This window comes from Zeugodacus cucurbitae, chromosome 3 (assembly GCF_028554725.1).
Source record: "Zeugodacus cucurbitae isolate PBARC_wt_2022May chromosome 3, idZeuCucr1.2, whole genome shotgun sequence".
NCBI lineage: Eukaryota > Metazoa > Arthropoda > Insecta > Diptera > Tephritidae > Zeugodacus > Zeugodacus cucurbitae.
Window position 1 is genome coordinate 58,670,183 of NC_071668.1, and position 22,690 is coordinate 58,692,872.

At 34.2% G+C, this 22,690-nt stretch overlaps 1 protein-coding gene and 1 long non-coding RNA gene across 8 annotated transcripts in view; one reads left to right on the forward strand and one right to left on the reverse strand.

Moving 5' to 3' along the window:
- LOC128920403 (uncharacterized) overlaps positions 1-22,690 on the forward strand; it is a 323,959-nt gene that overhangs the window by 223,011 nt on the left and 78,258 nt on the right. The gene's annotated exons all lie outside the window — the stretch shown is intronic.
- The window catches only part of LOC105218237 (sodium/potassium/calcium exchanger Nckx30C), a 303,455-nt gene that overhangs the window by 217,409 nt on the left and 63,356 nt on the right, over positions 1-22,690 (reverse strand). For 6 of the 7 annotated variants that reach the window (XM_054227610.1, XM_054227609.1, XM_054227608.1 and 3 more), the window contains one exon: positions 21,923-22,533. In XM_054227610.1, coding sequence (XP_054083585.1) covers positions 21,923-22,533 — 611 coding nt within the window. The remainder of the gene's footprint in view (positions 1-21,922; positions 22,534-22,690) is intronic. The other variant, XM_054227607.1, reaches the window with a different exon arrangement.

Below are 22,690 nucleotides of genomic sequence, written 5' to 3' on the forward strand. Positions count from 1 at the left end.
TAAAACCAGTCTTAGATTATCTAAACCTGTTAAAATCTATATTTAATTAACTTAATTTAAAAATTGCTCTATCATATAAACTTACTCAATTTAATAGATTTTGTGATGATCTGCCACAACTAAATGGTAGTATATTTTCCAGATTATTCCTCAAATAAGTGATCATTATGTCTTCTGCACTATATTCGTAGTGAACGAACCATTTTAATATAAAAATTTGAAATTTAATATTATACATAAGAATATAACTGATGGATTCAACTCTCTCACTAGGCTTAATAATTTTATTTAATACTATTTAAAAGAAATAAAGTGGGAAAAATCACTACTATTATAGATAAAAATTTCTTTCGTATTAGGGCTGTTCATAATATCAACAAAAAGACTTAAACCGAAAGTAAATTTCTGGAGCAAAGTTATCAAACTATGTAGTGTTCAAAAAATTTCACTTCCTCAACAAAAATAAACAAAAAACCAAAAATCTCAAACAACTACAAATCATGCAGTTCCAAGCAAAATACTTCACTGCAAATACAACGCTGCAACAGCTATGTTAGCTGAAATGCGCTGCTGCAACTTGTGTTAAGCCACTTAGATTGGCCTTTATGCGCGCCAGTAATTCATATTAGAAGTGACGCGAGCAATGCGGAGAACATAAGCGACTGCAATTCTAAGAAGAGTGGGTATAAAAGGCAAAAACAACAATTCCAGAGTTTGAAGGGCATGCAAAAGTAATAAACCAAAGCAATAACAACAAGCGCAAACGTGAGAGCTTGGCAAAAGTTTATGTACTATTAGTAGATATAGTATTTGGAAAACATTTTAGGGTGGTTCTTTAAAATATATTTTTTAAGTTTCAGCAAAAAAGATTTACTAAAAATTCCTAAGCCAGTAGAAACCGGCTAAGCTGCTATAATTTTAGCTTGTTCTAAACTTTTTCTGTACATAAATAACCACCCTAATATTTATTTGAAGCATTTAAAAGCACATTTTATTCACAATCAACTGTACCACTACTATAGAAGAGCAGCTTGACTGTGATTTCTTGAAATTATACTCAAGTTTAACCCACTGCTTCCTGTTGCCTGCTGACTTAGACGCTTACTGTCCATCAGCCTGTCACTCGGTTCGCCTCGATTTTGTCGCAAAACACTTGAGTTGACATTTTTGCGGCATTGCAAATGCTGGTATATATAACGGGTGATTTTTTTGAGGTTAGGATTTTCATGCATTAGTATTTGACAGATCACGTGGGATTTCAGACATGGTGTCAAAGAGAAAGATGCTCAGTATGCTTTGACATTTCATCATGAATAGACTTACTAACGAGCAACGCTTGCAAATCATTGAATTTTATTACCAAAATCAGTGTTCGGTTCGAAATGTGTTTATCGACAAATTTTGTTCAGCGATGAGGCTCATTTCTGGTTGAATGGCTACGTAAATAAGCAAAATTGCCGCATTTGGGGTGAAGAGCAACCAGAAGCCGTTCAAGAACTGCCCATGCATCCCGAAAAATGCACTGTTTGGTGTGGTTTGTACGCTGGTGGAATCATTGGACCGTATTTTTTCAAAGATGCTGTTGGACGCAACGTTACGGTGAATGGCGATCGCTATCGTTCGATGCTAACAAACTTTTTGTTGCCAAAAATGGAAGAACTGAACTTGGTTGACATGTGGTTTCAACAAGATGGCGCTACATGCCACACAGCTCGCGATTCTATGGCCATTTTGAGGGAAAACTTCGGAGAACAATTCATCTCAAGAAATGGACCCGTAAGTTGGCCACCAAGATCATGCGATTTAACGCCTTTAGACTATTTTTTGTGGGGCTACGTCAAGTCTAAAGTCTACAGAAATAAGCCAGCAACTATTCCAGCTTTGGAAGACAACATTTCCGAAGAAATTCGGGCTATTCCGGCCGAAATGCTCGAAAAAGTTGCCCAAAATTGGACTTTCCGAATGGACCACCTAAGACGCAGCCGCGGTCAACATTTAAATGAAATTATCTTCAAAAAGTAAATGTCATGAACCAATCTAACGTTTCAAATAAAGAACCGATGAGATTTTGCAAATTTTATGCGTTTTTTTTTTTAAAAAAGTTATCAAGCTCTTAAAAAATCACCCTTTATAAAATATGGCCTTCTAGGTACAATGACTTACACTTGCACATCATTTTTGTATGTAGAATTTGAAGAATTCTCAAGTATTTGTGCATTTGCGGCAGCAGAATTGTTCAGTGGTATCAAAACTTAAGAAAACTGCAGCAGAGACACATGGAAATAGTTGATTAATGTTGCTTTTAACAGTTATGTAAATGTAGTAACGCTTTTCAAGCATTTACCTGCAGTAAACTACAATTCAGCTTGTATGTGCCTGAAAGTATGCTACTATCAATGCTTTATCTGCTTGTAAAACGTTTTGAGACATGTGAAGCTGACACAGTTTTAATGCGAAAGTTGGGTAATTGAGTTTAAATTTTAATTTTCATGAGAAAATGTACACACACACACATAAATAAATATATATATACATTTACTTTCATGCGAGTATCTGCAAATATATTTGCACACGTGTTAATATGCGTTCGTATTTTACAGCTTTATCTTACATATTGCCCACAAAAAAGTTTAAATTAAAAGCTTTTAAGAAGTTTACACACTTTCCCAGTAATCCTCTCCTTTGCTTTTCCTTTCTCTCATCACATTTCCTTCAATTGCATTACACCTTTCGCTACCTCGCTTCTTTACATATAATATAAACTTTTTTCTTTAAGTAAATGATGTTGCCAACAAAAAGAGAATGAAAAAGTCACATAAAAAGTAACAACAACCACCAATTATTAATCAGTGTCAGTATCACATAAGTGACATGTTTATGGCTTTGTTACGCGAAAATCCTGCACTTCTACTGAGCATATGTAATGTGTCCGTTAGAGCGTGAGATTTTAAATATGTTAAGTACTTAATTTCATGCCAGTGGGAGTATGCATGTAAAGAATAATGTTTATAAGTTTTCCCACGCTCTTGACAGTGGCTGACAGTAAATGTTTGACAAGCTTTGGCTGCTAAATTTTTTGACACAGCCGGTTAACTTTTCTTGTTTTATATGTAATGTAATGAAATGTATAGATTTTTTTTCTCAATTTCACTGTTTCAGAATTTAAAATAAGAGTAATAATTGTAGTATAACTTCAGCGGTAATGTCTTTCCCATCTCTATAATTCAACATAACCTCAAACAACTTTAACTATACTAAACCAGAATAGAATCAGCGCTTTTTAAATGCTATAGTCCGAGTCTACAGCATATTCTAGAAAACATCTAGCATTCTGCTCTCGTTCTATTAAAATTCTTTCGGCGAAATTTTTTAATAAAATCTTTCGAGATCAATAAAAAACAAAACATTATGCAAGCTTAGAGAATGTTTAGCTAGTGTCTAACATCTAACATCCTTATCAATACTGTATGGATATTTTGCTATCCGACTTGTGTGAGTATCCGGTCACCGCAACATTGGCAACTGCAAAGCGGACAAACTTTTAAGAGAGGGTACCCTAGCAACATTGACGTCGGAATGGGAGCGGGTTGGCAGTCCATGGTCCACTTGCGCAAGAGCCGTGGATGTACAGACATCGCATGAGTTCGCCAAGTGATAGACAACAACCAGCTCCTGTGCAGTTCCGAGATCCTTTTGGCCCGCAGTGGACTCAATGCTAGTGATAAGCTGTGGTCCTGCGAAGTGTTTTCTCTCAGCAAGGTCTATCTCGATGCAATCATTGGTGTGCATACTGGACATTATCCGATAGGCACGCATGCATTGAGACCAGAGATCCTGGCAGATGCTAACTGATAACTAACCAAAACTGTTTGGAGGAAGGCGAGGTGAAATCATTTAAGCATTTTCTCCTCCAATGTCCAGCTTTTGCCAGACTGAAGTTGACACACCTTTGGAAGGCTCACTTTCGGCCGACTCAATTAATGGTGTCTCATTGTAAATAAAAAGTTGAAGTATTTAAAGGGCTACCCTTCGCCTAAAATATGTCTATCATACGGAGGAAAGCTGAATGTTTCCTGAATTTCGGACGTTTGATATGCTTGAATAATATTGATTTGTTTACTTTGAGATATTATTTTGTACATCCAAAAAGTTGTAGTCCAGAAAGTTCTTAGCCTAAAAAAGAAAAACGAAAACTTTGTAAATCTGATAACTTATTTCGTTTGGCTCAATACACTTAACCCAGGTATTGTTCAACTTCTTTACGCCATCTGAGAAACATGTTTGTTTTGGAAATAGTCAAAATAACTAAAGTAATAAGTTCCCCATTCTACATTATATATTTGGAAATAATAAAATTCACGGAGCTAAATCTGTGGAATGAAATGAAAAGAACCACCGAAGCATATTGCACTTTCTTCATTTGTTTAAAATCTACAGACAACCCCTGCTTTCACCAGCTACTTGAAACGAAGTTATGTGCTCGATTCGGCTTAAATTGACAGTGGTCTTTTGCCATACTGACATCATCAGACGTTGTATATAAATACTTATTGGACCCTCGTAGTTTTATTAGATTTCTTTGGGCTTCATTTATATTTTCAGTCATAGCTGTAAGTGATAGATGACTTGAAGATGACATCTTTTAGATGGGCTTGAGCAATAAACACTACCTTCAACATTGCTTCGATAAGAATAATACTGGGAGACTATGGTCTAATCTACTGCCATACTACACTCGCAATAGTGGTGATGTACTCTCTTCTGAGTTGTTAATAAAAATCAAAGGACTGTCGTAATTGTGATTCATAGAGGTTTACAGGAATCCAACTTTTGATTTTAAAGACCTTGGAGTAAACTATTAATATTGATAAATCTGAATGCGCTATATTTCAATATTTTAATTCGAGGAAAGTTCTTAAACTAAACCTATTATATATCTGAAACATCTGTATATCGATATAGATCGTCAATATCACAGTTATGCGGTTTTTAGACTAGAACAAACTATGTATTACTGTATTACTATATTGCTATTCATTTGCGACTCCACAACAGTTAGTCGAGTACTCAAGGGATCAAAAAACTATAGCAATTGCCTCGCTCATGCAGCATACTCAAAACATTGCTCACGGCAATAATAATAGTAGGCAAAATATTAATGACAACCAGACTTCCTATTGACACAAACACAAACTTCCAGCACCTTCCACCGCGCAATGTTGTCTACTTGACTCACTCAATGGCAAATTTATTGCAATGTTTGCAAACAATAAACAAGAAGTGAGAAACAAGAGAAACACGAAACGAGGAAACACACTCCCGCTCTCTCCCAAAGCAATAAAGCGTGTAAGTAGCATCGATATTTTTAGCATTTATGTATAAGTCACAAGGCTCAACGGGGGTTAGGGAGAACGGAACAATAGCGGGTGGGTGTGTGAGTGAGGGTTTGTAACGGGAAAAACATAAAACCCAGGAAATTGCTTACATACAAAAAGGCCCATGAAAATAGGATTCATATCGTCCAGGCGCTGCAAATGACACAAATTGGCTCGGCAAACGTTTTGGAGTGCCTTAGAGAAATGCGTTTAAGTACGCGTGTACTTGTTGTTCTTTTAGCTGTGTTTTTGCTTTTTATTGTCTAACATTTGCTTTTACATAGCCAGTCATTCATTGCAACCAATGTGCGTGTGCCATTGATTATCAGCGAACATGTTTTTCATGTATTTATGTTTTTTTTTTATTTCGGCAAAAGCCATTGTAATTTATATTATTGCCATTAAAAGCGCTATGAAGCCGAAGTCAAATACAAAGCTGTGGCAGCCATAAAGCTGTAATAATATAATATGAGCGCAGAACAAAGCGCAAAGAATTGACATTATACCTGACATTTAAGGTAATTTGCTCGTTTCGCTACTTTATAGCTCGCTACTTATGAGCTGAAGTGTAGTTGCCGGTGAGTTGTTGGCATTCGGCATTGTTGCGTATACGACGCGCTGAGCGGTCATAAGGTAATATGAGTTATTGCTTAGGGCATGTAATTTGACTTTGTGTTGATACATTAATAAATAATTATTTTTATACTCTCGCAACAAAGTTGCTAAAGAGAGTATTATAGTTTTGTTCACATAACGGTTGTTTGTAACACCCAAAACTAAACGAGTTAGATATAGGGTTATATATACCAAAGTGAGCAGGGTGAAGAGTGGAGTTCAAATCCGAATGTCTGTCTGTCCGTCCATCCGTCCGTCCGTCTGTGCAAGCTGTAACTTGAGTAAAAATTAAGATATCTTAATGAAACTTGGCACACTTATTTCTTGGCACCATAGGGAGGTTGCTTTCGAAAATGAGCAAAATCGGACCACTGCCACGCCCACAAAATGGCGAAAACCGAAAACACATAAAGTGCCATAACTAAGCCATAAATAAAGCTATGGCAATAAAATTTGGTATGAAGGATCGCACTATGAAGGGGCATATGTGGATGTAATTTTTTTGAGGAAGTGGGCGTGGCCCCGCCCCCAAATAGGGTTTTGTACATATCTCGGAAACCAATAGAGCTATATAAACCAAATTTTCTGAAGCCGTTTTTTTTAACCACTTCCTAATACAGTCCAAAAATGAAATAAATGGGATCATAACCACGCCCACCTCCCATACAAAGGTTAGGTTGAAAATTACTAAAAGTGGGTTAACTCACTAACGAAAAACGCCAGAAACACTAAATTTCACATAAGAAATGGCGGATGGAAGCTACACTCAAATTTTTTTGCAAAATGGAAAATGGGCGTGGCATCGTCCACATATGGGTCAAAAACCATATCTCAGGAACTACTCGACCGATTTTAATGAAACTTGGTTTCTAATAGTTTCTTTACATCCCAATGATATGTTGTGAAAATAGGCCAAATCGTTTCACAACCACGCCTATTCCCTATATACCAGAACTTTGAAGACATTCTGAATCGCTTACTTTACAATATATAAAGTAAGCACTAGTGAAGATATCGGTGCAGAACTTTGCATAAATACTATGTTAATAGTGTGGCATCCCATTCTAAAAATCGCCGAAATCGGACCATAGGTTTTTAAGGCCCCATATATCGAATACGACGACCTCGGTGCTTCTAACCTAATATTATGGTTTCCAACTTTCAATGGACTTTATACAATATATATGACGAATATGTGGGTCAAATTGTGTATTATATAATATAAATAAAGTTAAATAAATAAATTGCGAGAGTATAAAATGTTCGGTTACACCCGAACTTAGCCCTTCCTTACTTGTTATTATTTTATTTGGTGGGTAAAGCTTTCAAAATAACGGTTTTAGTCATAAATATGGTTCTCTGACGTCTGGAGCTATTTTCAAGTATGTACATCCAGAATCAAATTTCTTGAATACTTTAATGAATGAGTTTAATTTTTCCCAATATGGCAGATGGGAGCTTAAAGCTTTTAAATAATTTAAATTTATTCGACCACAAAAAATCTCGGTGGTTATCTCATGACTACTGAAAAACATATCCTTCCAAAGTTTACATTCACTAATATCAATGAATGATACCCTAAAAGCACAAAAGCTCGTCAAATGGAAATTTGTAAAGTAGATTAGTAGACATGATGATAATGCAATATTAATCCATTATGATTAAGTGAAACTGGTTATTAAAATTTATTTTACAAATATTGTTGTAAGGTCGAAGAAACGAGCTTAAAGCTTTCTTAGAATATCAAATCCTTAATTTTTCAATATATTTGTTAAAAATTCACTTATTTTCTTAGGTGATAACCATATTTTTAGAAAGCTACAAAAGCTTAGTTGTCAAGAGTTTAGAAGGTAAAAGTTTAAAAGCTTATTAGGCTGCAATTTGTGAGCTTAATATTTGGAATATAATGAATAGCAGTAATTTACACAAATACTGAAGTTATGTAACATAAGTGAGCTTAAAGCTTAGCCATGAATATCTCTTCATATATTTTCTAAAAAAAATTGAAATTGGTAAGGTCCAAATCATCACATATACCCAAAAGCTCAAAAGCTCCAAAGCTTACTAATGTACGATTACTCATAAAACGCAGCAGGAAAACTTATTCTAACAAAATTAGCAAGATACAAAATCTAAAATTTTAAAAGCTCGAAAGCTTATTAATTACTAAAATATTACTGTTATTATTACTAAAGTATTGTTGTTTGTAATAAGAAAGTATTATATTACAGTTTACAAAGGTTGGGCTCAAAAAGCTCAAAGCACAAAGGAAGCTCAAAAATCTCAGAGGAACTTTAAAAATAAAAATTTATGAATCTCCTTAGTTACAACAATTCATATTTCAACAGTTATCAAGTAAAACCGATATAATTTTCATAAATCTTCGAAAGCTTGAAAAAGCTCCAATTTTTATTCTTGACAAAAATAATCAGTACATCAGCATGTTAGAGTTTTAATTTAATAATTTTTACATATTTAAAAATAAATAATAAAAATAAATAATTTTCCGAACAACGAAAATCATGAAAAAGCAAAAGTTAAAGAAAAAAGCTCTGTCATCATTACTCCTCCTTCTATTGACTAGGAAATGTGCCACGCGCCAATGAATCACATACAATATTTACGCGACTAAAAATAAAATAAAATAGCAGCTATCGGCATATAACTATACAAACACACTTGCCTACTTCCAGGCGCCGCGCTCTATGAGTAATAAATAGCAAAAAATCTGTCAAACACACAAACTGGCCAAGCGCGTGCCGACAGTTTGTTGCTTTTATCGTTGTTAACATAAGAAAGTGCATTCGATTGTGCTTAGTGTTAGCCGGTAGCTATCACATGCTTTAATACATACTTAAAGCGCCTAAAGCTATGCTAACTTATCGCGTTTTGGACGCCATTAAAGCAACACGAAATGGACAGGAAACGATATTTTGTAGCGCTGATATTTGCTGACAACTGATGACTAGCATCAATGTGAATTGCCCTAAAAACAAAAAACCGAAAAACCAGAAAAACCGGAAAAACAAAAATAAAACAACTAAGATAAGCTAAAGTGTGCGTTACATAACTGACAGATTACAGTGTGTATGTATTTATTTATTTTTGTATGTGAATCTATATACATATTATTTGTTGAAGAAAAAGGGGTATGGATAATATTGAGTGGAGGAAAAACTTTTATTTTTCGTTTTTTTTTTCACTCACTCTCTTCCTCTATTTTTTGATATGTGTGCGTAATGAAATTGATATATAAATATTTATAGACATCAGCATCGCATAAAGGCACCCATACAAACGTATTAATGTATATTTTTATGCTACACGCACAAAAGAAAAAAAATATGTAAATATATATATATAGAAAACAACAACTAAAACAACATAATAACACACCAACACAAAAGCTGTCTGATAAGAAAAGCTATACATAGCCGCTAGCAGCTATTTGCCGTTAAAGACACGCACTAACACCACAACACATCCGGCGGCATCGTAAATATGTATAAGATATATATGTATGCACACCAACACCACCATAAAGTGGCTAAGAAAAATGTTGTTACGTGATTAAATGGACGTGTCGGTAACGTAGCATTCAAAACGGCTTTTGTGCAGGCGCCACACGGAAGGAATTCATGACTATGGAGGTAGGGTAGGGAGGTGTGGTTGCTGAGGAGGCGCTTCATGCTGGTATTTCGCGCGCGTTTAATTGCAAATTGCTCTAAAGCTGCATAAATAAAATCGCTTTAATGATTTAATGAGCTCAGTGATAAAGTAGCAAACACCACACACAGTCAACCATACTTTCACATACATAAATACAGGCATATATGTTCGAAGATACACACACACGCAGCGCTTCTTTCGCATTCATGTGCTTCTTGAGTAGTTGGCAGATTTTATGTCGGCAAATTATACAGGCGAGTGAGTTACAATGTATGTGTGCAAGTCTTTATCCATATATATGTATATACTATACATGTGTGTGTAAGAGACACAGTAAAGTGATTGGCATAAGCTGTCGTTTCAGTTCAAGGTTTTAATTAAAATCGCTTGAGTATATATCATTTCTCATTAATATGCCTGTGTATGCTTGTTTACATGTACATATATCTATATAAATACGAGTGTATCTCCATACATATATATGTGTATAAAAATATGCTTTTGTTCGCGCAACACATCTTTTAAATTTATTAAAACACTTCACAAACTCAATTATGAGAAATGAATAATTTTCAAGACTCGCATAAGCTTTTAAGATGCTTTGTGGTGTGGTGGGTATGAGAATTTTTTAACAGGAGCTAAAAGCATGCAATTAATTTGTTAACATGAGGAGTAATTCGTACCAAATACGCTTTTATATTGAAAATTGAAATAATTTGAGGAGAAGGTCGAACACTACAATTCCCACGACTAGACCACTCGAGACCTCATAAATGCCCAAAGTTCTCAGATTCGACTGAATTGTCAATAGAAACGCAATCGAAACAATTTGACTCCATTATAGCAGACGATTTGACATATACAGAGCGTGATATCAAACAATCTCTAGCTAACTCACTTTTCTCTGCCTGAGTTTTTCATATTTCCAGTAAAAAAGAGATTTTTTGAAAAACGCCACTTCAACACGGAAGATGCCGGAATTATAAGAAGCCTAAAGTGTGCAATCAAATAATAGAGAGATTAACAAATCCACAATTATTCTGATCATTTCATTTGTGAAGAAATAAAAGAAACATAGGTAACGAGATAGTGGACGAGATTGCCAAACGAGGCGTAAGATTGTCATCCGAAAACATGATGAACGTAGATACATAAACCTTTACACTGTCTATATGATGATCTAGACAGAAAATTGGTAAAAAAAGTTCAAAGCGCGCTGGTAGAATATACCGGGATGCAAAACCGCAATGTGCCGTTATGTGCAAGGCGGTAGATAAGAAGTACACGAAATTTCTATTGGCGCTCGATAGAAGCAAATGTAGGAATATGGTCGGCATACTCACTGGTCACTGTCTTGTGGCGGCGCTCGCTTACAAGATGGGGCTGATGGGGCGAATAAAAAGACAGCGGCTATACTGTATAGGTCCCACTGGTGGAAGCCGCGGAAGAGGACGACCTCCACTCCGTTGGAAAGACCAAGTGGAAAATGACCTGTCAACACTTGGAATTTCCAAATGGCGTCAAATTGCAAAACAGAGAGATGAATGATGCGTTCTGGTGGATTCGGCTATAATCGCTTATGCGTTTCCTTCCAAATACATATATATATAAATATACATATCCCATATTTCATATGACAGAGAGCTTCAGGTAATGATAATGCTTTTACAGAATCTCTGAGATATTCACGAATGGCTTTCAGTTTAACACGACTTTTGACATCGACTCTCTCTAAACTGAGAAACGTAGTAAACTCTTGCCAGAAGTTGAAGGAAATTATAGTTATTAACCAGATATTTACCAGTTATATTTCTTAACAAGCCCTGATAAGATATTTTAATCACCAAGACATTTTTGGTTTTTCTGAAAAGCACCCAAAAACAACGCTTCTATGGTAGAGACATTGACTGTCTGGATAATAATGTTTAATGCCCACAAGCAGTAGTGATCTTTAGATCGATGGGTGGATTGCTAACACTTGAAGCATTACGAAAAAGAACAACAATATTTAGTTAAAAACTCTAGCAAATATTTGGCTGAGTCTCCCTTATGTGTCATAGTTCTGCTCCGAAATTAAGTGAACTTTGAAAATCAAAAGCAAAATTTTGTGAAAATCAATATACTGCTAAAATAAAATAACGGAATTGTATACCTAAATGCTTGATGAATGGTTTTTCAGTCGAATTATTTCTGTAACACTGCTTTGATAGTCCTTTATATTGAATAACTCTTATATCCTAATGTTTTATCTTTTTGATAAAAATCAAAAATCTTTTGGATCAAAATCAAATCAATAAAAGAAGTATGAGCACAAATTATTTAGCAAAATTCCTCATTCTTCTGCTGTTAAAAAATTATTATAAAATATTATACAGTATTGCCAAAAATTTAAACTGAACTTGTGGAACACTTTTGCAGATTTTCCTTTAAAATCAGATATCAGCAAATTACAGAGGTAAATCAAATATTTTTACGGAAGAATAATGGTATTTACCAAAAATTCTAACTGTTCTATTAGTCATTTACTCAATGAAATAATTTCAAACTTTATGAAAATAAAAGCACAAATCATGTACAGTGAATATATCCTACATAAAGACAAATAATTAATTATAATTCATTTAACTGTAAATACATATTTGCGCATTTTCAACTATGTACTTCATTCACAAATATTTGAATTTCACATGGCAGTATGCCTGAGTGCACGTAATTGTATTTGTACGCTGGGAAGACCCACATAACTGCACGCACATTTACTATCAACGCTGCGAGACAAAGTGAGCGTAGAAAATTTTGCGTTTTAACGGGTGATTTTTTTGAGGTTAGGATTTTCATGCATTAGTATTTGACAGATCACGTGGGATTTCAGACATGGTGTCAAAGAGAAAGATGCTCAGTATGCTTTGACATTTCATCATGAATAGACTTACTAACGAGCAACGCTTGCAAATCATTGAATTTTATTACCAAAATCAGTGTTCGGTTCGAAATGTGAAATCCGCTTTTTTATCGACAAATTTTGTTCAGCGATGAGGCTCATTTCTGGTTGAATGGCTACGTAAATAAGCAAAATTGCCGCATTTGGGGTGAAGAGCAACCAGAAGCCGTTCAAGAACTGCCCATGCATCCCGAAAAATGCACTGTTTGGTGTGGTTTGTACGCTGGTGGAATCATTGGACCGTATTTTTTCAAAGATGCTGTTGGACGCAACGTTACGGTGAATGGCGATCGCTATCGTTCGATGCTAACAAACTTTTTGTTGCCAAAAATGGAAGAACTGAACTTGGTTGACATGTGGTTTCAACAAGATGGCGCTACATGCCACACAGCTCGCGATTCTATGGCCATTTTGAGGGAAAACTTCGGAGAACAATTCATCTCAAGAAATGGACCCGTAAGTTGGCCACCAAGATCATGCGATTTAACGCCTTTAGACTATTTTTTGTGGGGCTACGTCAAGTCTAAAGTCTACAGAAATAAGCCAGCAACTATTCCAGCTTTGGAAGACAACATTTCCGAAGAAATTCGGGCTATTCCGGCCGAAATGCTCGAAAAAGTTGCCCAAAATTGGACTTTCCGAATGGACCACCTAAGACGCAGCCGCGGTCAACATTTAAATGAAATTATCTTCAAAAAGTAAATGTCATGAACCAATCTAACGTTTCAAATAAAGAACCGATGAGATTTTGCAAATTTTATGCGTTTTTTTTTTAAAAAAAGTTATCAAGCTCTTAAAAAATCACCCTTTATATGCGTACGCGCATGTACCAATAAACATTCCAACATGAATATTTTCGAGCGAATATGAACCGGATAATATTTGCATAGTAAATAATACTAACACTGTAGAACGCCTGTGAGCATGCTAAGAAATTTTTGATAACAAACAAACACAACCACATTTGAATGAAGACAAATGAATAAGTGGAAACTTATGACGCTTTGAGTGATGTGGGTAAGGTGGGGACACAGGTAGCGCTGTATGTAAATGTTAAAAGTGGTAGTAAAAGGAAGTGAGTTGAATAAGTTGGCGCTGCGAATTTATTGAAAAGGATATGTAGTTTGTCATTGCAAACGGCAAAGCAGCTCATTAATTGAATTAATTATAAAGTGGAGCTTTGTGTGCAACCAAGTGCTTAATTATGAAAGCGGCACGAAAGAGTGACGCAGATTTTGATATAAGTTTGACTGAATAAAATTCAAATTAAATATACATATTCATACATAAATTAATCCAAATATAGAGCGTGTACAAACAACTACTTCTATATCGTACGAATTTCAAATTTTTTCTTTACCTTTTAACTGAACTTTGTTATGTATGCGCTTCTTCGCAATATGCTAATTTTCTACCCATTCATACTGACATTAGTGTGACAGCTGTTGGCTTGCACAACTTTCGCTTGCCTGTGGTGAAATATCTGCGCAAAGTTTGCAAAGCTCGTCGCAACACCTTCCTTCCTTATCCACTAGCTGCCTTTGTTTCTATTTAACTAACGTGCGACTTCCGTCTCTCTTTCTTTTAGTTTCCTATTTAATTGCCTTAGACACTACCGATGACAGAGTTGGTGATACTAGACATTTTATGAAGATATATTGCACATTTTTAAAAATGAGGCAAAGTGTGATGAGCGAAGTTTTCAACTCTATAAGCAGTGTTGCCACTTGCTTTTAAAATAAGAGTTGGAAAATAGTATTTTTGTTAGGAAGTGTCTAATTTTATGATTTATTGTGAGTAAAATCAAATTATTCAAAATTTTCTATTTAAAACATTTGAACGTACTTAATAGCAATAGTAAGCCTCGATAAACCTACTGTTAATAAAGCCCGGTCTTTCAAATATCCTATATTGGGACTTGTTTGGTAGATGATTATTGTATCTATAGTACAAATATACTTCAGGACCCTTTACTAAAAATGAGATATACATAAGTCTCTGACCTACTCATACAATTTGGTCTCAAGGCATGTTATTCGAAGTATTCTAATTCTACTTCATCCTAGAAACAGTTGTTAATATGAAAATAGTAAACAGCGGGGCAGATGAGCTCGCAAGAAAGGGCAACCGTCGTCCTATTTAACCATGCTTGAAATGAGTCGTGGCTCCGTTGTTATCCTGTGCTCTAGAACTGGATCAATGGAGCCCTCGCGAGCTAGGTAAACACTGGCAAGTAACTAAATACTGCCCGGTTGTAAGTTCCTTTTGGCCCAAAGTAGAACGCAAGATGTCTTCGAAACTACGTGTACTCAAATAGGTTTGCCTAGCCGCAATAGTGGTACTCACTGAACACTACATGCGTTGAGGCTAGGAACCCTGCCGGACGCAAACTGTCATAGCTGTATGAAGGAATGTGAAGACTGACGTTGGAACATCTCAGTAGCTATACTTTTTACGAATCATGCGAACTTGTCGGGATAAATATTAGAAGCCTCATAAAATTTGTGAAATGGCTCAAAGCCCCTCGGTCATGCATAAGGGTCTTATTTCCGTTTCATATTAAAAAGTCTTTTGTCATCACAATGGATCGATACCTTCTGCTATCCAAGTGGGATCCTAACCTAAAGTAGTAAAAGTGGTATTAAAAACCTTTTCCAATATATTCAAAAGGGTCACAATTTATTCAAGTAGTTCGATATAAAATCGACTTGAACTTGTGGAAAAAATACATGCTGAATTACAACAAAACTATATAAGGGACTTCCATATAAATTTCTATATTTCAATACTGAACTTGTGAAACATGGACCTTAAAAATTTAGTTCAAAAGAATGTAGTTATTATTAGTAAAAATTTTAGGAAAATTTGTGGAACTTTCGTAGAATTTTTTTAAGAGAACTTTGGTCATTCGTTAATACTTTCTTAAGGGGTTATGTGGGTTTCAAAATTTCAAAATTAAAAAAAAAAATATTTAGAAAATTTCCATCGATGGACACGATGTCTCTAAAAGTTTTCGAGCGATTTTGTTCGAAAATTTGACAAAAAAATTATTATGTTATTCAAAGTCCACGGCAAGGACATTTATTTTGAGACCTTACTAGAAATGAGGTACCAAGGGCTGAGTTTTCAGAATTTTTAAATAAAAATTTCACCAAATACTGTTTAAATATGTATCTATGATTTGTTTTTGTAAACGAGTTTTAAGGATTTCTTTTAAAAAGACAGTTAGTTTGAAATCTTCTTATAATTTTGTTTCCATAAACCAAGTGCATATCATTCTAAAGATATTCAATTTTTTTTCAACCTTTGCACAGTGGTTCCGCCCTAGGACAAAAATCAAAAAATCCATCTCATGATTTTTTGACAAAATGTATACCGATGACCTCTAAATTGTCCACACTTCCTATTTGCAAACCGGGTTTTCCTGAAAATCTAACGGTACTTTCTAAAAATAGAGTTAAATGCATGAACAACCGGATTTTTTTTAAAGCACATCAGAATTTTTTTTTTAATTTCGCAGAAATAAAGGACTTCCATTTGTTCTGGTAATTGTTCAGGTTAACGAATCAAGATTATTTTTAATGGATTTTGAAGCTAAAGGTATTTACTTTAACTTGTGAAATTAATTAAGACTAACGATATTTGTATTTTTTGTGAAATTAGTGTTTTATATCACCTATATATTTTGGAGCTTTTTTCTGCGTCTTCAATGTGTTTACATAAAGTTTTAATTGTGTTCCCCCGCGATCACCCTTTAATTGTATTTCATATAGTATTTAGCAGAGTCTTAAGGTAATAAAAGTGTTAAAGTTGGGTGCGGAAAGTTGCGGATGTATTTGCAATCGTCAAAATAATAATGAACTTTGAATTAATTATTTTTAAGTTCAAACTCATCATAATTGGGCTAAGGAAGCTTGGAAACAAGGATAAATCGTCTTTATTTCAATATGAGTACGGTTTACTAAAGGATACATTAAAAGTTTTTGTTCTAATTATAATGGCTGTTGAATGGCAGTGAAAAAATGAACTATACTAAATTGGTTGATAATTTGCTTTTTCCCTGCATTAATTTTTTATATGATATTGTTCTTATAGGTGGAATATGGGGGTTGGATGACGGAAACTATAACGACAAATCATGTTCATCTTTTTTCACGCTTTCTTAACTTATTTTCCAAAGCCTTACTGAAAGTTTTGACGCTCCAACCATGGCCATGAGAAGTATTTTTGCACATCATTGCCATATAATAGCAATTACTGTTCTATGGGAGCTATAGCACCTAGTAGTCCGATGGGGCCAATTTTTTTAATATATATTTAAAATATTTTTCTAGATTTTTGGTGAAAATTTCATAGCGATATCTCAACGGGAAGTATTTATGACCGCGCCTTCATACAAGCTGAACCACTGTGCTTTGGTGAAAGAAATTCTATTCAAGTTTTGTGTTGGCCTATAGTTAAAATCCTTTGAATATTTCTTCTATAAATACTATTTACTACATAAAGTTATCTTAGCAACTCATTCCCATATTGTTTTAAAATAGTCAACACTATGTTCCACAAGTTCAATACGACTTTTTAACAACTCTGAGATTTATATTTTTTATATTCGATACTGTAAAATGTTTATAATTTAATTATGGTTATTTTGTAATTAAGAATTCTTAACTGCATGACATACTATCAAATTATAAAGCCTCTTCAGCGAGCACTAATTCCGGCTTAAGTACCTATAAAAATGTGTAATGCTTTTAACAAAATTACTTGCTACAAACTACAATTGAGTTACGCAAAAAAAATTTAAAACCACTCGCGATTTTAACTCTAGTAATTTCACCGAATTTTCTACAAAAATTTTCGCACGCAACACAGCAATTCCAATTATATAACAAAAATTTCCAACATCTTGTGTTTCGTTTCACTATAATTTCATTGCTTCCCATTCAATTCACGCTTAAATACTGGCAACTAACGTTGGGGACTTCAAACTTTGCCACCACTACTCACGCCGCATGCATGTTCTGGCTTAACCACTTACTCGCTGCATTGCACGCAACACACAAACGCATGTGGGTGTAAACACTTAATGCGTTGTTGCCTACATACAGGCGCTGAGCGTCCACGAACTGGTAAGTAATTACTGCAACTGTAACTTGGAAATTGCAATTACTTTGCGTTTCGACGGGAGACTAGCGCATCAAAAAAGAAAACGAAAAAAATCGCACAAACTTTAACTCGCTCAGCCCACATAGTGAAAGCGTGCTGGCTTATATGGGTTACTTAATATATACCAAAGCCTGGTTTCTTGCAACTTTTCCTTGCAATTTGCCATGCTTTCTTGCAACTTGCCGTTGCAAGTGAGTGTGCGTGCTACTTCTTTTTCATACATAATTTTCCACTAAATAATTGAGTTTTAATTGCTCTGCACGCTTTTTGAAAATTTTACAACTTTGCCACGTGTTGCTTTTGTTGTTGCCACTGACAATTTGCTGCCCTCCTTCGGTCTGCCTGTCTGCATGTCTATCTATCTATCTGTCTATGCTTGTGTTGCGCATTTTGCTCATTAGGCGCTCGTTTGGCCTATTTTCAGCACTCACTTCATTGCACACACACACACAGTTAGACACTTACAGTAGACATACTATATATCTGAAGAGCATATATCTCTGTGTGTGCACTTTTATTGGTGAATCACCTAAATTTCACTTTATAAGAGTCACGATTTCGCCGCAACTGCAACCACAACATTTTTGACAGCAATTATTTCCACTTTATAAATGGTTTACAGTTAGAGGCATGTACACGCACATATACATTCTCACGAATGGAGTGCCATTGCAAATTTTCCGCTTGATTTTTTCCACTAGTGACTGCTCTAATTTATGCTGCGCGCTGAGTGTGTAATTTGTGTCGGAAATACGGCAATTAGTAAGCGTGACTCGAAGATGATGTGAATATTAGATTTTATGAGTATTCTTCAGCGTAAATATTTCTCAAGTGATTTTTAGTAAGTTTGCCAACTTTAAATTAGTTCAAGGTTGTGATTTCTAATTCGATTTTAAAACAAATTAATCCTTAGACTTTTGTAAGTTAGTTGTAAAGTTTAGTAATATAGCTTTTAAGAAGTAGAAAACCTTAGTGAACTTGTGGAACACCTGTTTTATAATTGCTTTGAATCATTTCTCCTAAAGTAGTACTTTACAGTCTCTATTTGTCAGTCAAGTCAATTAGAATATGTCTATCTCGAAACTAGCAAAATATGCCTGGAGATCAAGCGCAGAATAACTCTTGCTAACAAGTGCTTCTATAGGTTTGTAATCAATTGCCTACAGCAGCAGATTCCTCTCTCTCGACAAACAAAAATTACGCTCTATAAGACTTTCATCATTTCCGTCCTATTTTACGACGCAGAAGCATGGACGATGACAAACTGAGATGAGAAGGTACTTGGAACAAACAAGAGAACTGTTTTCCGCAAGATTTTTGGAGACGTCGAGCGAAGAATACTGAAGGAGATGCAACCATGAACTGCATGAGCTCTACGTCGTCATGAATATAGTTAAGCTCATTAAAATCCAAAGTTGGGCAGGCTCGTATTTTGTACGTATAGAAAATGATGCTCCGGTGAAAATTTCCTTCGTTTCGAGACCTATGTGTGGACAATAGAAGCAAGTCTTTCTATGCATCCAATGGAAGATCCAAGAGCATATCGAAAACTGTCTGCACTTATGATGTACAACTGGCAGATATAGATCCAAATGGCGAAGTTTTGTTTTCTGGGCCCAGACCTACCCACGGTTGTATGTCAAAGAAGAACAATTAATATATGTTTTATTCAGACATGAGTATATCTGCGTCTAATGGTTAGTTTTGTGATATTTTTTACAAGCTTATAATTCAAAAGTTATGTAAGTAAATAGTATTGTGGCATCAATGTCAATTCGAAAACATTGAATTTTCTATTTTGCGATACATGTGCATATTGTATGAGAACTTAACTGAACTTGTGGAACACATCAATAAGCTATTTTTGAATAACCCATACAAGGTAAATTTGTAAGTGATTCATAATAATTGTTGGAGCACCTTGGATTACTATTAAAACAATCAGCCCTATTGCGAGTGTCGACTGGCAGTAGATATATGACTACTGAACGATTGTCGACTACCGGTGTTATTGTAAGTGTCGATCAATCGTTTATCCATCGAATGTGAATGAATTTAAATCGCTCAGTTGTCGACAGAAAATTCTCAGTCGGTAGAAATTTTTGCATTTTGTCGATCAAGTTACACAATAGCAATTTGAAATATAATCGACGCAATCGACTGGAGTCAATTCTACTGCCAGTCGCCACTCACAATAGGCGGGAATGCTTTAGCATTCATCAATATTCCAAACTTCATTTGTGACATCACTTTATTGAGCTTCTGAAACACATCGTAGACATTTAGAGCAAACATTTGGTTCAGTTGTGGAATGATCTTTCAAGAAATTTCAACTATTTCGAGTAAATATCAGCATATGAAGCCCCTGTGAATTTTATATCAAAATTTACCAATTGTTTATTGCGCTTAGAAGAGCCTTTTTGACTTAAACTGTGTAAAGTCAATTATTATTATTGTTCTATGTACAATATAATCCAAAATTTCCTCAATTTTCTCGCTTTTAAGAAATATCCATAAAAATCAAAATAACCAGTTCCCATAATTTAAGGAAGTATATTCGTTATATAAGTTTGATATATCAATGCAGATTGTGTAAAATATTTAAAAGAATACTTCACTGGTTCACATAGTTAATACCATTTGAACTTGTGGAACACTGCAAATGGTGTCGATTGACGGAGAATTCTATAATTAAATTATTTAATATTTTCCTGGAATACAATATTATTTGTTAAAGTCTTTGTTGTGGTTTGAACTGTCTGAAATCAGAAAATTATTTTTGTGATTTTTGGTATGAAAATTAAATTACTAAATTAATATTAAAGAAAGTATTATTCTTCAGTGGTTTTCTTTTGGAATAGTAGTAGAGTTAAATGTATTATATTTTATGAATTATTTAAGCGAGTAGATATAGTGGTAATTATTTTTTTACTACCTCAAACGCTACAGTGTCTTGAGATACTACAAATAATTAAATTTAATGAATTTATTGAGGAATTCTGATTTATATTTATAATATTCGATTAAAATACATTTGAGGAAATTTAATAACTAACTTTTATTATAAAAAAAAATAATAATAATAAAATAATAATAAATAATATTTATTATAAATGAAGGTCAAGAATTGAATTGTTTTTATCAAATATTAAATAAGAATTTTTTATTTTATTAAAAAAAAAATAATAAAAAATTACTTTTATTAAATTTATCTTTTCTTTTTTTAATTTTTTGTTATATAAACATTTGTTGCATTATTCCTCTTAATCAGAATTCCTCGTGACCTAAATTTTGTTGGAAAATATAGTGTGTGGAATACCTAAAAAATTTTTTTGGTGAATGTCGTATTTTTTCAGTGTCGATTTATAAATGCGTGATTGATAAGTGAAATTTTATGTGATTACAGCAACAACTTCTAATGGCTAAATACGTTTTCTAAACATGCTGCATTTGTTGCGGTGCAATTCAACAAAAAATTTAAACTATAAAATTAAACAAAAATATTTTTATTATATTTTTTAATAAAAATACGAAAAAAAAAAATTTCAAAAACACTTTGGACTAAACTAAAAACGCAAAAATTCTTAAATCATTATCCATTAATATTTTTTCCTAATAAAAATTTGAAATAAAATTGTATTTGAATATAAATTATTTTTTACTATTTAATTATATAAAATTTTCAAAAAAAGAAATAAAAATATGATCCATATAGTGCTCGCACTCATGCACATTTGTGCTTACTCTATACACCATCTTCAACAAAAATACCAACAGAACACAAATTTAAACAAAAAAAAAACACAAACAACAAACTGAAAATGCTTCAATACTACAAATATTAAACATTTAAAATCCTAACAAAACATTAGCAAAGTGTTATGTACTGTTAGTACGTTTCAATACTAATTTTCATTTTGTTAATTTTCAATTTGTTACTCTTACGCGTTAAGGCAAAATTACTGCTGTGTTAGTACAGAAGTTACTGTGTACTCTAATTGTTGTCTTCACAAAAATTTGTTATTAATCAAATTGAAATTTTTTCCAATTAAAGTTAATTGAGTTCTGATAATTTTGTTACTGTTAATTGACTTTAACAATTTGTAATTTAATTTTTTTTTTTTTTTTTTTGCAAAAAAACTTCCCAACTACTTACTGCTGGCATAAGTTGATCTGTACTTCTGACGCGAGTCACCTTATTTTTCGTTACGAGCCTTTTGACGAATCGTTCCACCTGCACGTTCCACTTCATGAAGGTCACATACGCTATATAGATGCTGAATAGGATGAGCGCCTCCCACCAATAGATGAAGTTATCGCGAAAAAAGTAGATTAACACCATTAAACTGAGACTATAGAATGTGCAATCGCGAAATAATGGCCACCATGTTAACTCCAATATGGTTTTGGAGAATAGCGCACACATACCGATGACGAAGAGTATGTTGAATACAGCCGAACCGACAATTGTACCAATGCCAACATCATCGAACGAGATGAATACGCCAATGACACTGGTAAATAATTCGGGCGCACTACCGCCGGCCGCCATAAACGTAGCACCGGCTACATCGTCGGTTATATCCAATTTCTCGATGATCACATCCAGGGAAGGCACGAAGAATTCATCGCATACAATGGCGAGCGCTACGAACATGTATATAACACCGATTATATGACATATAACAGCACCATTTTCAAGCTGCTCTTTGGTGAAGAGATCCTTGGGGAAGAGCGGCGCTTTCGTCACATTCATATGGGCGGTTTCTGGAATGATAGAGAAAAGATGACAAATATAAATTTATTATAATTTTACTCAGATGAATCATATTATTAGTTCAGTATACTATTCAAAAGGAGATAAATAGTGAAACTCAGTTCATTGGATGACAAACGGTTAGAAAAAGTCCAAAAATATGTTTAT